This window comes from Dacryopinax primogenitus, assembly GCF_000292625.1.
Source record: "Dacryopinax primogenitus strain DJM-731 SS1 chromosome Unknown DACRYscaffold_23, whole genome shotgun sequence".
Classification (NCBI taxonomy): Eukaryota; Fungi; Basidiomycota; class Dacrymycetes; order Dacrymycetales; family Dacrymycetaceae; genus Dacryopinax; species Dacryopinax primogenitus.
In genome coordinates, this window is record NW_024467220.1 from 426839 (window position 1) to 441177 (window position 14339).

The 14339-nt window shown below is 50.9% G+C and overlaps 5 protein-coding genes across 5 annotated transcripts; 3 read left to right on the plus strand and 2 right to left on the minus strand.

Annotated features, from left to right (window-relative positions):
- Positions 1–309: 309 nt before the first annotated feature.
- DACRYDRAFT_25153 (uncharacterized protein) lies at positions 310–1579 on the plus strand. The gene is made up of 4 exons (XM_040774032.1): positions 310–457; positions 511–664; positions 719–893; positions 945–1579. Exons 1-4 carry the CDS (start codon positions 401–403, stop codon positions 1057–1059), a joined length of 501 nt encoding a protein of 166 aa, XP_040624288.1. The 5' UTR covers positions 310–400; the 3' UTR covers positions 1060–1579.
- A 1310-nt stretch (positions 1580–2889) lies between these two features.
- DACRYDRAFT_18771 (FAD/NADP-binding domain-containing protein) lies at positions 2890–5125 on the plus strand (the record flags this gene model as incomplete). Its single annotated transcript, XM_040771386.1, has 7 exons — positions 2890–3033; positions 3087–3129; positions 3177–3739; positions 3795–4264; positions 4292–4665; positions 4973–5034; positions 5066–5125. The coding sequence occupies 7 exons, from the start codon at positions 2890–2892 to the stop codon at positions 5123–5125; spliced, it is 1716 nt and encodes a 571-aa protein (XP_040624289.1).
- A 17-nt stretch (positions 5126–5142) lies between these two features.
- Positions 5143–7398, minus strand: DACRYDRAFT_25154 (HlyIII-domain-containing protein). Its single transcript, XM_040774033.1, has 3 exons — positions 6312–7398; positions 5545–6262; positions 5143–5488 (listed from the first exon to the last, which is right to left on the minus strand). Exons 1-3 carry the CDS (start codon positions 7214–7216, stop codon positions 5411–5413), a joined length of 1701 nt encoding a protein of 566 aa, XP_040624290.1. The 5' UTR covers positions 7217–7398; the 3' UTR covers positions 5143–5410.
- Positions 7399–7888: 490 nt separating this feature from the next.
- DACRYDRAFT_111934 (MFS general substrate transporter) lies at positions 7889–9740 on the plus strand (the record flags this gene model as incomplete). The annotated part of the gene is made up of 7 exons (XM_040769312.1): positions 7889–8236; positions 8287–8449; positions 8533–8542; positions 8596–8657; positions 8717–9076; positions 9132–9416; positions 9466–9740. 7 exons carry the CDS (start codon positions 7889–7891, stop codon positions 9738–9740), a joined length of 1503 nt encoding a protein of 500 aa, XP_040624291.1.
- Positions 9741–9946: 206 nt separating this feature from the next.
- DACRYDRAFT_25155 (DUF580-domain-containing protein) lies at positions 9947–13599 on the minus strand. Its single transcript, XM_040774034.1, has 18 exons — positions 13281–13599; positions 13098–13219; positions 12876–13045; positions 12769–12822; positions 12495–12710; positions 12312–12442; positions 12161–12262; positions 12069–12114; positions 11926–12021; positions 11811–11873; positions 11721–11759; positions 11609–11674; positions 11436–11559; positions 11325–11385; positions 10734–11272; positions 10584–10670; positions 10080–10528; positions 9947–10029 (listed from the first exon to the last, which is right to left on the minus strand). The coding sequence occupies exons 1-15, from the start codon at positions 13482–13484 to the stop codon at positions 11222–11224; spliced, it is 1545 nt and encodes a 514-aa protein (XP_040624292.1). The 5' UTR covers positions 13485–13599; the 3' UTR covers positions 9947–10029; positions 10080–10528; positions 10584–10670; positions 10734–11221.
- Between the last annotated feature and the right edge of the window lie 740 nt (positions 13600–14339).

The window sequence follows — 14339 nt, forward strand, 5'->3', positions numbered from 1 at the left end:
TTATCTGCCGCTTGAGAGATACCAAAGCTACCAAGAATACGTAGTGCAGCGAATAATGAATGTTGGTACAGTCTTCTCCGCCGTGGATGTTGTCCAACCCGTCACGCGCCGGTTGTCTGTTAGTGGCAATGAATTACTACCATGTGGCCCAACAACTTCCGCCAGAGTGTCTCTCGCTTCCGGTTCAGCCATTCCTCCGCGTGGGTTTCGATCACCCATCGCCTCGGAGATTTCCTTTAGCTCCCGTGCGTATAAAGTCATCCCCTCCCTCGCACAAACACAAATAAGGGCCCTAACTCTTTCTTCTGCCCCCCACCAACATCCGCTTAACTAGCTTACTTGGCTTGTTACCCAGTTCTGTTGCTTTCTGCTTCCCTTAACATTTGATTCTTGCGCCGACATGGTGCCTTCCCTGAAGCGAAAGAGCACAGATGATGAAGTCGAACGTCCCAACAAGGTTCACAAGCTGCATATATCGATAGCATTATATGAACTGACCATGTGGCGCAGACTGCAAAGGTCGATCTGAGTGCCTCAGTCTTGTTCAGTGTTCTGCCACAATGCCTCCAAATGGAAGAAACAATGGACGTAGACATGGATGCGGAAGCTATGACGCCAGTCTCCGCGGATAGCTCGCCTGTCACTCATCATGCCCCTGTTCTTCGTATGTACACCCCCGATTGTTGCATGTATGCACACGCTGACTGGCCCATTGTAGCCTCTTATCCACATCTCCAAATTTATACACCTCTCAAATCATTCGAGAGCAGCCCTCCCATCGACATTCCCCTCGTCCAATCTCCCTTCTTCGAATCCGTCCCAGTCACACCTTCCGACCAAGTATACCCCGAAAAGTCTGTTCAGCTGTTAAGGCCACTCATCTCTCCGACTTCGTGAGACCTTGCTGTGAGGCAAAACTGGTATTTTCTCTGACCAGAATGCAGATCCTGCAGTTGTGAACGTATCCCGAAACTTCAACTTTCATGCAAGAAACCGAACGGCAACCGATCCCTTTGGAGCTATTGCGACAGCTGCGGTGCCGTCGGCATCGTGGCATGAAGAACTCCGACTTCCGACGTGGCTTTTCAACTCCGATTTCCGACTGTCAGCATCCGCCATTCACCTGTAATAATATGTCTTCTCAACCCGCCCATTCTGATCCACTGTACTACTCTCTGTCTCAGCATTCAGTCTCATCTCTCTCCACCACCCGCTATGTAGTCCTGCTTCGTTCTCACTTGCCCTCCGCCATCCCTCCGCCCCACACAACTTCCCTCCCCCAAAAAAAGTATGTCCGACACTCGCCGAATCGCCAACCGATCGCTCTTCAAGCACCTTCGACCTCTGACACCGCCCGATTCATCCTTCATTACTTGATGTCCTGGTCTCGTCCAGTTGCGGATCGATTCTCGGCAAGCTCGGAAACTGACACTTTCTCTCTTGTTCAGCTGGTCTTTTTCTTCTCACTGTGCTGCTTTCATTCAGGTTCTTATTGACGCCGAACAATCACCTCACCAGCCTCGCCATCAACCAATATCACCGAACTCTATTCTCGAGTCGTGGAAGCCACTGGCGCTCGCCACCATAACCAGTTGCCCAACAACACCAAGAGGGTAGGGACGTTGACATGTACATTAGACTGATCCTCCGGACTCTGAAATGCAATTCGAAGAGTATAGGATATATTTGCCACTCCCGCTAAGGGTTGCTGTGTGTTCGGTGTGCATCGTCACATAAATGACTGGGATTACTACCTGAAAGCGTTGATGTTGTCCGTACCCAGAAGAATTTTCCCAATAAGGGGGCCGCGGCTCCGGCCTTAGGGTCCGCTTATGCCTCCTTTCCCATTCAGTACTTTTAAACTCAAGCGCTGGTTTATCTGATTGAACGGAACCAACGATCAACTCGGGAATCCACCACCTCTGCCCGCCTCGAGCCGTCAAGCCCGTCGCGCAGCGACGCCCGCAGGCTTTCACTCTTCGTCGTTCTACATGTCATACCTTTTCGCCCGGAGCATGGGTCGCTTCCTAACTGTGTCTGCTGCGAATCGGGTGTCCTACCTTTCCCCTTTTCTCCGCGTGTTGTACTCTTTGCTGGCTTTTCCGACTACACGGCAACCATCAGCGATTCCCCACATCATTGTAACTGATTCCCTGGGAAACCCCTGTCTGGAGTTGGGACGGGGAATCCAAGGAGTTGCCTTAATGTGCTGGCTGGGAAGGTCTCTAGCGTAATTTCATTCATCTGCGTACGCTTGGCTCCAGATGAATCCTCGCTCTTCAGTTTGCCGAGCGGTCCTATCAATCACTGGTGACTCTATTTCGGTTTCAGCATTCAGGAATCAGGCGCCCGGTTATCGGGCAATGCTATGACTGTCCTGTCCTTACTTGAACAGTGTCATGTACATGCTCATTGTGGAGCATGTTACTGCGGCTGAACTCGGCCAGAAGAATGATAACAAAAGGCGCGAAGATTAGCATTCCGTTCCAGGGGATGAGCTCCCGATATCACTACCGAGCGCTAGGGAAGCACGATGCTGAAGTGGTGTGTATGGCGAGAGCTGGTGTCTTTGTGAGCCATATTTGGCTGAACGGCGTCGCTTGCGACGTCCTTGGCCTTTTTTTTGGCCGTCGAATCTGATGAGTCCCACCTGCGATTCGTCATTGGATTGAAGGTTGAAGAAAGAGTTTCAAGAACGTCATCTGGTCCAGACTCACGGCACTGGGCCTTGCCCTCGGCATACCCGGCTTGGCCGTGAATAATCGTATTTAAAATGCTTTGTCGTGTATCTATCTAGCTCGCCGTCCACCTGGAAACCTCTTCTCGACCAAGTCCAGCTAGTCAAAAGCCAACTCTTCTCAGCAACGTAAATTACTCGTTCGTTGTACTATGTCGACCACTGGCTATCCCCACATCGCAATCATCGGCTGCGGTGCCTCTGGGATCACTGCAGCGCTCCACGTGAGAGAGCAACTTGGCCTCAATAGCTTTACTATCTTTGAGCGAAACGGAGGTCCAGGAGGTGTTTGGCTTGTGAGCCTTGAGTCGCTCGCTTGTCGTAGTGCAGTGCTCTAATGCATCTATAGGAAAACACCTATCCCGGCGCGGCTTGTGACGTGCCTTCCCAATGTACGTCGTTGTCCCCTCTATGAGTATTTACTCACTTGACTCCGTAGATTACTCCAGCGCAAGCACTCTCAATCCAAGCTGGTCCAGTCACTACTCCGGTCGGAGCGAGATCCAGGCATACTGGGCGAAGCTTCACTCGGAGCAAGGTCTCGACAAGCATACACGTTATCACCTCGAGTGCAAGCGTGCCATCTGGAGCGACAGGGCAAACCAATGGACTCTGACGTTCTGCAATGGTCTCAACGATGAAAGTATAGATGTCGTTGCAGACATCATCATTGCTGGCATCGGTGGCTTTTCCATTCCGAATATGCAGACCGACTCCCTTCCAGGAATTGACACCTTCCGAGGACCCGTCTTCCACACCTCCAGATGGAATCACTCCATTGATCTTAGGGGCAAACGTGTGGGAGTAATCGGCAATGGATGCTCAGCTGCTCAGCTCGTCCCTGCGCTTTCGGCCGATCCGTCCACCGAAGTCATAAATTTCGTCAGGACGCCGCAATGGTATCTGCGCAGACACAATGAACCCTTCTCGGCCTGGATAAAGTGGGTCTACCGCAATGTACCACTTGCGAATCGTCTCGCGCGCTGGATCCTGCTTCTAGTTGTGAGTGGCCCCTGATACTAACAGATTTACCTGGTGGCCTGACATTTTTTCCAAGATCGATATGACCTCGCCAATGTTCCATCGTAACGGCACTAAGCTGCGGACAAAGACGGAGAAAAATTCAGCGGCATACATAAGGCAAACAGCCCCAGAAAAATACATGGACTTTCTCATCCCAAAGTTCTCGCTCGGCGCCAAGCGCATGATCTATGATCCTGGTTACTTGGAGTCCCTCCATCGTCCCAATGTCCAGCTCGTATACAACAATGGAATCACTCAAGTCACAGAGTACGGTGTGATTCTCAAGAACGGCGAGACGCGCAAGCTCGATGTGATTGTTCTAGCCACCGGCTTCGACACTGTCACTTTCCTTACTTCCATGGTTATTAGGGGCCGTAATGGCGCCGACCTCAAGGAAGTTTGGGACAAGAAGGGCGGTGCCGAGGCCTACTATTGCTCTCTTGTCCCCCAATTCCCGAACTTGTACATGCTTGGCGGTCCGAACAGTGCCAGTGGATTCCAATCGTAAGTCTCTTACAAGCATTGTGATAGTCACAAATTCACTTCCGTAATAAGCGTCATTTTCATGGTGGAGTGCCAAGTGCGTTTCGTCTGCAAAGTGATCCAGCACATGCTGCAAGTCAAGGCGTCCTACGTTGAACCCACACCTCAGGCCGACGCGCGATTCAACTCCTGGGTGCAGAAAGAACTCCAGGATACAGTCTACGGCATGGATAAGGTTCAATCCTGGTACAAGACCGCGAGTGGAAAGATCCACACTGTGTGGCCCAAATCTGGTCTCGCCTTTTACTGGATGATGATGTTCCCCAAGTGGGATGAGATGGAGTTTGTGGGTGGACGCAGGCCCGATGCTACGACGAGCTTTGTGCTCGCTTGGACGGCACTTATTGCCGCGGTTTTTGGGGGTGCGTTATACCGCTTCGGGATAAGAGTATGAGGGAGTTATCGAAACTTTTGAAGCGATTTCCATGTTTGGCTATTTGAAATGGGGCAATCCTCTTTTTTCGCCGATCATGCTTATTTTCCGCCGTTATACCTGTTTCCTTGCGGTACATAACAATAGAGATGTGAAGCGTTCAGCGTATAGGGCTATACTGTGGGGGCTTCGTTTGTACCCTGTGTTCCACATTTGCTCTCCGGCGTTGGAAACACGCTAATGCACGACTTCCCTTCGCTAAACACGATCGCTCCATCAAGCTGTTAGCACATTAGTCTGTACGCAATACTCTCTATCCCATTATATTAAGAATAACTCTACGTCTACTCCCACAACGGTACATCAAATCCGAACCTACATGTCTATAGTTGGGTATCTTTGAGCAGCGCTTTAGGGCTGTCTGTGGAATGGAGAAGGAAGAGGGGTGATAAGGTGGAAAAAAAGGGGGGGGGAGAGGATCAGAATATGAAAGTGTTCACCACTCCGAGCCGCATTCTAATGGAGCGGTCACCGATTTAATCTACGCGGATGGTCTTTCGACTTAGTCTACAGTCCAGTCCAGTCCAGTCCAGTCCACAGCTTCAACATCAATAGCCGGAAGGAGACTCGGCATCGTATGATCTTCGCCGAACCGGCTGAGTAGATCAGACACATCATCGCCTCGTCTCTTCTACAAAGCTGTCGGAAGTTCGCCGTTGATGGACTCCGGTTTCCTAGGGAGCGGCGCACGCGTACTCTAGTGCACCAACATGCCAGCTCGCAATGGCGCGATAGTGGAGCCAGATTGCAGCCTATGCAGGGTTCCTGTGAACAGAGTTTCTCATGAAGAAGACAAACAAAGACGTACAACAATGGAAATGTGCCATATCTGGTGGCTCGCGCCGATGTAGTCGAACCTGCCTGGGAACGCGCACTCGGGGAAGTGCCAGGCGTAGAAGCAGAGGCCGAAGGTGTACGCCGCCACGCTCGGGACTATGGGTGCGTAGAACTCTCCAGTAGCGTGGATGCCGTGCTCCAAAGAGAGATGGGCAAAGAAGAGGAGAGCGGAGAGGGCACAGGTCACGAAGAAGGCGATGCGCCATTTCTTGTTCTTGCGCTGATTGAACCAGTGCATGAAAGGGAGGACCGTGCCCAGCGCGCCGGTGAGGATGGAGAAGGCCGCGTAGATAGCGGCGGTGTGTGGGTCGCAGTAGAAGCCATAGTAGATCGCAGAGGTGATGGAGGCAGAGATGAGCCAGCCAATGCCTACATAATCCACTCGCGCGCCCCACTCACAGACATGCATGTCCGAGCAGCCGGCCATGGTATGCCATATGACGGAGCACGCGAGGCAGCAAGCGGCCGCACTCCAGAAATACCAGTACGGAAGGACGTCGATGGTCACGTCGGGCATCTCGAGCCAAGAGGGCCAGAAATAGGTCGGCAAGGGGAGGTTGGGGATAGGAACGAGGGAGATGAGAGGGAAAAGCACAGTAGGCAAAAGGTGAGAGAGGATGTTGATCGTCTCGTTGTGCCATTGGAATAGAGACGCCGCAAGGAGGGGCCATCGAGAGAAAGGAATGAACCTGTCGGCTTAGCTCGAAAGGAAACGCACATAGTATTGGAGCAACTCACCGATAGCCCGTGTGGATGAACTCATTGTTCTTCCATTTATGCGGCAAGTCCTCAAACCGAATCAGCCTATCCCCGTTGATCGATCTCACCAATGCCCTCCGTACTTCTGCCCGTGTTGTCTTGCTGCCCCCTACGATGAGCGGTACCTGCTCGTGCACGTCTTCCTCGTCGGAAGTTGCGCTTACCCCTTCCTCTCCCTTGGCCCTACCCTCGCGTTTGGAAAGCAATTCTTCCTCGCTGGAGCTCTCGAACTCGTCCATTGCCAGAGGGACCTTCTCCGCATAGCTGAGGAGCGTCTGGAGCTGAGGCGGCGTCGCGGCAAGGGAGGCAAGCGACTGTAGCCGGTGCTTCAAGGAGGGAATAAAATTGCTCGGTAAGGAAGGGGAATGAGCTCGGATAGTGTCAAACAGAGACTCGGGGAGGTGAAGTGCTGGTAGGGTAGGGAGGTCGAAGTCTGGAAGTGAGGGGAGCTCGAAATCGATATCCAACGCGGGAAGATGTCGGGCAACATCGGCGCGAATTGACTCAAGAAGGGTCGAGATTTCCTCGCTTGCAGTGCGTGACATCCTTCGCGACTTCCTCAACGCGCCATCTTGTCCAATATTGTCCTCTGCGGCTGGAGAATTCTCCAGAATGTCAGAAGGTGATCCACCAAAGAGTTTTGGCAGGCTTGACGCGTCAAAATTGGCGATTCTCGACTCGACATCAGCGAGGTGTGACAGGAGCATGACCCTAAGCGAGAGGAGGAGGGCTGTGAGAGAGGGAGGGTCTGGTGCAGAAGCGGAGGCCATTGTCGAGGGAGGGTGTGCGGTGAAGGAGTAGGAACCTTCGTCTGCTGAACTAGAGGACGAGAGGGAAGGAGTGGGAGAGTCAAGCTCCGGAATGGCAGAGGATGAAGCTGCCATTGCTGGGTGTCGGAAGGTGGTGAGTTTCTTGGCCTGCTGGGCGCGGGTGGAGGGGAATGAAAGGCGTCGTCAAGAGGGAATGGGAGTCGTTCGACTGTCGTGTTAAATAGGAGAATGATGAGCGAAAGTGAGAAGGCCTGCCTTCCCTACCTTCAACTTCTCTCGTCTTCTCCTCCTCTTGTCGTCCGCGTGGGGTGATGGTGAACGTTTGTGGAAGAGGAGAGGAGAGGGGAGGGCGAGGAGCAATCAGGACGGGGGATGATCGGTGAACGTGCCTCCATTTCTGTTCCGCCTTTTCCTTCCCTAATTATCAGCACACACGTGGTACAATAAATAGCAATATAAGCGCAGCCACAGGGAAGGCTCTAGCCTTTCCACATCACACTTCACTCAACAAACAATCCCACCGACAGTTTCCCTCAACGCCTCTCAACCTCTTGTGGCTCACTAGGAGATTACCACAGTTCTGATAGCACCGTAAACCGTCCTTTGAATTTAGCTGTCACCATCTTATAACCGTGGAATCACGCGACGGGAACAGTGCCACCATCAGGACCCCACATCGGCTTTCATCGGGCAACCGGAGCCGCAACCCTGCATTACGGAAGAGAGTCATGTGTTGAACAGGAGTAGGAATTTACTGGCAATATTGCGCTTTAACATCCTCCGGCCATGGGTACCTCTATCGAACTGGGTCAAGAGTCCCAATCCACCCCGACTATTCATGCGACCAACAACAGTAAATCTTCACCTTCGGCTAACTCACTTGCTGAAGAAAACTTTCTCCCATCTGTGTCGACTGCTCGTGCCATTTCACAGGAAAGTTTACCTCTTTCCCCCATCTCTTCTGTATCTCTGCCCACTCTTGGTACTACACATCCGGAAGCACCAGGAGATGTAGAGCTCCACGCAATTTCTCGCGTCATATCCGCCAGTGAAGCCTCAGAAACTCAAACTCCAGGGGAGCGTCTCGTCTCCAACCTAGCCCCCGTCGACCGGGGTTGGGGTGCATGGAGCTATGTACGTTATCTTCCTCACTTTTGTCCACGTGCACCTGACTCTCATCCAAGCTTCTAGGCGCGTTCATAGTAGAGACCGTCTCTTGGGCCTTTCCCACTTCCTGGGGCCTGTTCCTCACAGCATATATGGCCGACCCCAACTTCGCCTCGATCAAAGCGCAAAACCTTCTGCCGCTTGTTGGGACACTCAGTTCTGGTCTGATGTACTGCTCTGGTATGCAGGGCATTTGCTATGCAGAACGGGACTGAAATGTAACCATGGCCCGTAATATATCCTTTGATCGCGAGATATCCTAGGGCTAGAAGAGTGTGCCTCTGGATTGGCAGCCTGCTGTGCTTTTTAAGCCTTTTTGTCTCCAGTTATGCGGACAATATCCTCTCCCTTCTTCTTCTGCAAGGTGTGCTGTATGGCATCGGCGGTTGTGCGTGCCCATTCCAATCCTCTCCGGTGCCACTTCAAAAAAATGACTGTAGCAAACAGCGGTACTCTATACTCCTTGTCTCTCCTATCTCTCGGAGTGGTTTGTGGCCCGACGAGGCACCGCAAACGGAATTATCTTCGCCGGCACTTCAGCGGGGGGGATCCTCTTGCCACTCGCTCTCCCATATCTCATCGGACCGTATGGTCCCCAGCTCGCGGTCAGGTACCTTTCCCTGGCCGTCCTGCTGAGTCTCATTCCATCTCTCTTCTTAATCCAACCGCGTTTGCGAGATCCTAGAGTTGTACGCACACCCGCGATGGGACGAAGCGGGTGGTACAGGAACAGGGGATTGTGGATCCTCATGGCCGCCAATACTGTGCAGGCACTGGCCTATTTTGTGCCTATCATTTGGCTGCCCAGTACGTGACTTTTTCTTATCAAAATAAACGAACAATTTCTGATGAGTGGTCTTAGCATTTGCCTCTGCCCTTAACCTTACTGATGAGCAAGGCTCCGTGGCGCTCATTCTTGTCAATGGTGTCTCTGTGCTCAGCCGTGTCGCACTCGGCATGCTCGCAGACAGATTCTCCCCCTGGGTGCTTGCGCTCACCACCCTGTCCTCAGTATCGATCACCACGTTTATCATTTGGGGCTACTTTGCAACATCCCTCTCAACCCTTTTCTTGTATTGTGTAGCCTACGGAATCATGGCTGGAGGGTGGTCCAGTTTATGGACCGGTTTCCTGAGGCCTATTACCCGTTCGTTAACACCTTGCTCGCTTCTCTCAGCCCTCATTATCGGATCCAGGAGACGACCCCGTCTCATCCACAACTGTGCTTGGTTTCCTGCTTCTCTCACGAGGGATAGGCAACGTCCTCTCCGCGCCGATCTCGACAGCCCTGCTCCACCCGCAGCGAGGCACCGGGGGAAGCACCGGGTTTGAAGTGGGAGGCTCGATGTTCCAGTCCCTTATTATCTACACTGGCGTCCTGTTTGCGGGAGCGGCGTTATTGATAGGGGTGGGGTGGGGATTGGAATGGTTGGTTGGCGAAAGGTCAGATGAGGATCGGCGCAGTCGCTGAATACTTTCATTTCTCTACAATGTGTTTCAAATTACCAGTATTTTCAAAACCAACTTTTGTCTTTGGTGCTGGACTGAAACATAGTGAAAGAGGATAGGTCGGTTGTTGATAGAGACACATACGTCATCATCACGTGCCCAGGTGTATTCTTCACGCCGTCCCCGAACGCTCCCTGCAAGACTCTCTGCCACACGTCGACCATCATGCGAAAGACACCGTATTTGGTGGCCACGGGCGTCTTGCTCGTCGTTTTAGTATTTAGCGCCCTTTCCATTGTCCTTCCGGATTGGTGAGCTCAGACTATATATGGGACGACCGCTGGAATAACGTTGTTCTTAGGCTTGCCGCAGACAACCCTTCCAATCTTCCCCCAGGGTCACACGTTCGCTATGGCCTATATCAACGATGTGAATCCACTATCAGCAACATTCCATCAAAGCCGAACCCAGAGAATCCAACACCTTTCCCGGGACCGGCCCCACATCCAGCACCTCCGAGCCACGCGCCAAGCCCGACCGCGGCACCAACGGAGATCGTAGGAGGCTCTGATACGTATATTGGCAAGCGCATTCAGTATACATGCAAGCCCTTTCCCGTTCGCTCGGCCTGTGAAGTGTTGGGAGAGACATTCTGTGTACTGTGGACCACTGCTGGTTATGTCAGCATCTTCAGCTTGGTGTTTGCCCTCGCAGGGCTTGTTGTCCTCATAATCGTGAGCTCCCACCTGAGCACGAGATCAAGGAGACGGGGCGCTTGGAAATGGGTCACGACAGCGACATTTGTGCACGGTGAGTCAGACGTCTAGAATCAGTTGCAGCGCTGTCCTGACACACCAATCAATAGCATCACTACAAATTGTTACAATGGCTATTGTGCTGCGTTTGTTCATAACCGAACAACGTCGGTTCCCTGATCCTGACACGAAGCTCTGTGTGTCCTCATCTGCTCATCAATCGTTCTGTGAAAGCTGATCGTGTGCAATAACTCTCCTAGATGTCTCGTTCTGGCTATGTGTGACCTCAATCACCATTTCCTTGCTACTCACAGCGGGATTGGCTTACACTGGGTTTGCCGCCCGCGCGGGACACAAATGGGCAGCTGGTCGTAGGCCGTATGAACCCATTCCTGACGAAGTGCCCAGCGTTTCTAGCCAAGTTCCTTCGTGATGGCATTTCTCGGTCAACTTCGTTCGCTATGAAGAAACTGCTTCAATATGTATTAAAAGCCCCGAGAGAAATGTAACTAGATAGATTACACGGCAAAGAAACATATTTCAATTGTGTGGCAAACACAAACCGCCGAGTCGGAATGACGCTTTGCGCGGCGGCTAAAGGATGGTTGTTGGGCGACAGTCCCTCACTATCATGACTTTTGGAACAGCATACAGGATAGTCCATATTCTAGACAATCTATTCTGGCTATCGAGGGTCATTTAGAGCGTCATAAGCGATCAACCGCGCGTTTGCAAAGCAGCTCGACCGTCATACACGAGGGATCCCTTGCACAACCTGTGGATAAGTTTCCCGGATCATCTGTTTCGCAAACCGCATCAGACCCAGGACAGTGCTGTACATGCCAGCCTACCTCAAATAATGGAGGGGCTCGAGTAGCCAGAATCTGCGGGTCCTCGCCCAGCCCGACGAATCTGCCGTAAGAAATCTTAGGGATAGAATGCGAAACAAGTGACTGGCCCACATTGTGGACACACCCGCTTCAATTGCGGAATTGAGAGTCATGGCACATGTAACCCCAATGAGGAAACTGAAAAGAATGACCACAGGCGAGTACTGCCCGTCAGCGTTGTACGTTGGATTTGTGTCTGAAGAGGATCATAAGCTTCAACCTTCAGAGGGAAGGAATGGACCGACATCGAAGATACAAGTAACCAAACAAAGCGGATAGCAGACCAATTGCATACGCTCCCCAGGTCAATGCTGAAAACCGATGAGCGTTTCCACTTCCAATGGTGTTGTTACATACTCATTCCGACCAAAGAGTCGTTGACGAGCGCATCGATACCTGCACTCAAATCATGTCAGAGCATGAGGGTTAACTGCTAAGAACACGCGCCTCTGTCCACTAACAGACGCCACGTGTCTTTCGCAGCTGCCAAGTACGGTTTACCATATAGCGCTTAAGTGCTGCGAGTCAGTTCGGTCGCAAATCTTCCCATTGCTGTCCTCACCGATCTCGATATACGCATACCGGTTAAAGTACTGCACCGCACCCTCGATTATACCGATGAAGCACTCGGCACAACATGCCAAAGCAGCCTCAATCGCTGGGAAATATTATAATGCAAAATGTAGAGAGCTGTATGTCACTCACGTTGTCCGTCGGCATTCGCATTGTTCCGTGCCATTTGGAGCAACATCTGATGCCTAGTCAGGATGAAAAGATCATCATCATGCTTGGCAAACCTTGATTAACTCTAGAAGGGTGACGATCAAGGACCCAAATGCAATGGACCCCAAAGAAAGGGTAGAAGCGCGCCCAAAAGAAGCCAGATTAGGATGCTTCGGCTGCACTCACTTCAGTCTCTGCAGACAACCTAGTCAGTAGCTGACTCACCATCTGACCATATTCTCTAGGACCGAAATAATACCATGAGCCATAAACCCCACCAGCGAGAGTAGCAATCGCCACATTGCCGACTACCATAGATGTCCAGAGGAAACTGAACGTCTCGAAGAAAACCAGGCCTATATAGGGCATCAACAATACCGCGTCATACACCAGGTGGTGGAATCGCACCTGCCACTGTTCCTGAGCTACAAGATGAGGTGCAGGCAGGACTCTGAGGTGTCCAACGGGTATAGGTGGCCGTGACCGTAAAAGTATACCAGATGCTCAACGCAGCTTGAACAAGCAACGAGATCATGGCGACCACAAAAACAGATTTATGGTGTTTGGATATGTCCATGACAACTCGAAAGAGAAGCGATGCAAGGGGAATACGAGAACGGAATCCTGAATCATGGTGAATGAGCATAGGAACTTGAATGACATTTACACTATAATCACTCACCGAAATATGAGAAAACTGAGAGAAGAGCGATTATCGTGAAGACAATAGCACCTGCTAAACACATGCAAATTGGTTATTCTAATTTTAAATTTGAATGGGCCACTCACAGTAATATCGAATCACCCAGTAGTAGACGCATACTCCGATGTTGAGGATAATGGACAGAACAAGAGTGATATGCATGATAATGGAGGTGAAGGCGCGCGTTAGAATGAGATACAATGTAGACAGGAAGACAGCTGCGGCCGTGACAAGAAGCAGGAGATATGCTGTATGCCTCGACTGAAGCGTTAGTGTAGGGGGGTAGGAAGAGGCCATATCGTGCGTACTTGTCCAACGTTACGCTTGTCCCCGTGCCGCCTTGTGTTCCATTTCCCAATCCTCCGCGGAGACCCCCATTTCTCACCCATGCTTGGATGGCAATTCCGGATATAGCTGCGAACCCAAGAAGCTGAAATAGTTCATATGTAACATTGTACGTGAAACGAAGAAAAGAATGGCCGCATACGCACCTGAAGGATAAAGAGGATCAAAAAGAAAATATCGTTTACCCTCTTCTTCGGTTCGAAGCGCTGGCCATACTCGCCGCCTCCAGTCTGGTCTATTGGTTTGTATCCATAATTGGATGGCGGTGGTCCTTGAGGTGGACTGTAATGGGATGGGTAGGGCATGGACGGTCCATAGCCGCTGGTATAGGGCTGGGGTGGATAACTCATGCAGCTAAAAAGAGGAAGAAATCGTAGTTCGAAGCAAAAGATTGCACAACAGAAGGCGTTTTTGGAAAAGTAGGATTGAATAGAAAGACAACACGACGGTGACTTTGAGTAAAACGTGATCAGCGTACTCCAAGTGACACATCAGAGGGGGTGAGGCAGGGTTCACTGCATTTCAGGTCTGTGACACGAGGGGCGACAACAAGTGTGCTCTGTGCCTGTGCCCTCGCGCGCCTCGGAGGCAATTTGCCTCCTAATTTCCTTAAATAGTAAGCAACCTTTGGATTGCACAAGTAATGTGTGCAACTTTTAATGTACAGACAATTATTATTATCAAACAAAAAATTTGTGTGCGAAATTCACTAATATAGTCATATTTTATTTTATCAAAAAAAATGCATAGTTAATAAATAGAAATTGGTTGGAAATTGAATAAAATTTCCTTCTCACCATTTGGTGTGGTCAGCCGAAGGGCACTGAGGGTGCAGTGCTCTCCCACAACACTTTCCCGGTAAATCGAGTTTTTTGGCATCAAATTGTTATTAATCAGCTCTCTATTTTTGTTGAAATGTATACTAGATCTGAGTAAATTACACACACAATTTTTTTTGTTTGATCATAATAATTGTGTGTACATTAAAAGTTGCACACATTGCATGTGCAATCCGAAGGTTACTTACTATTTAAGGAAATTAGGAGGCAAATTGCCTCCGAGGCGCGCAAGGGCACAGGCACAGGGCACACTTCTCGTGTATACTCCTGTGACACTATCCATGCGGCTCTGCACTGTTATACGATAGAATGCACACAGCATGGAAAACAAAGGAGTTGTACATGGATGTTGATGCATACTCGCCT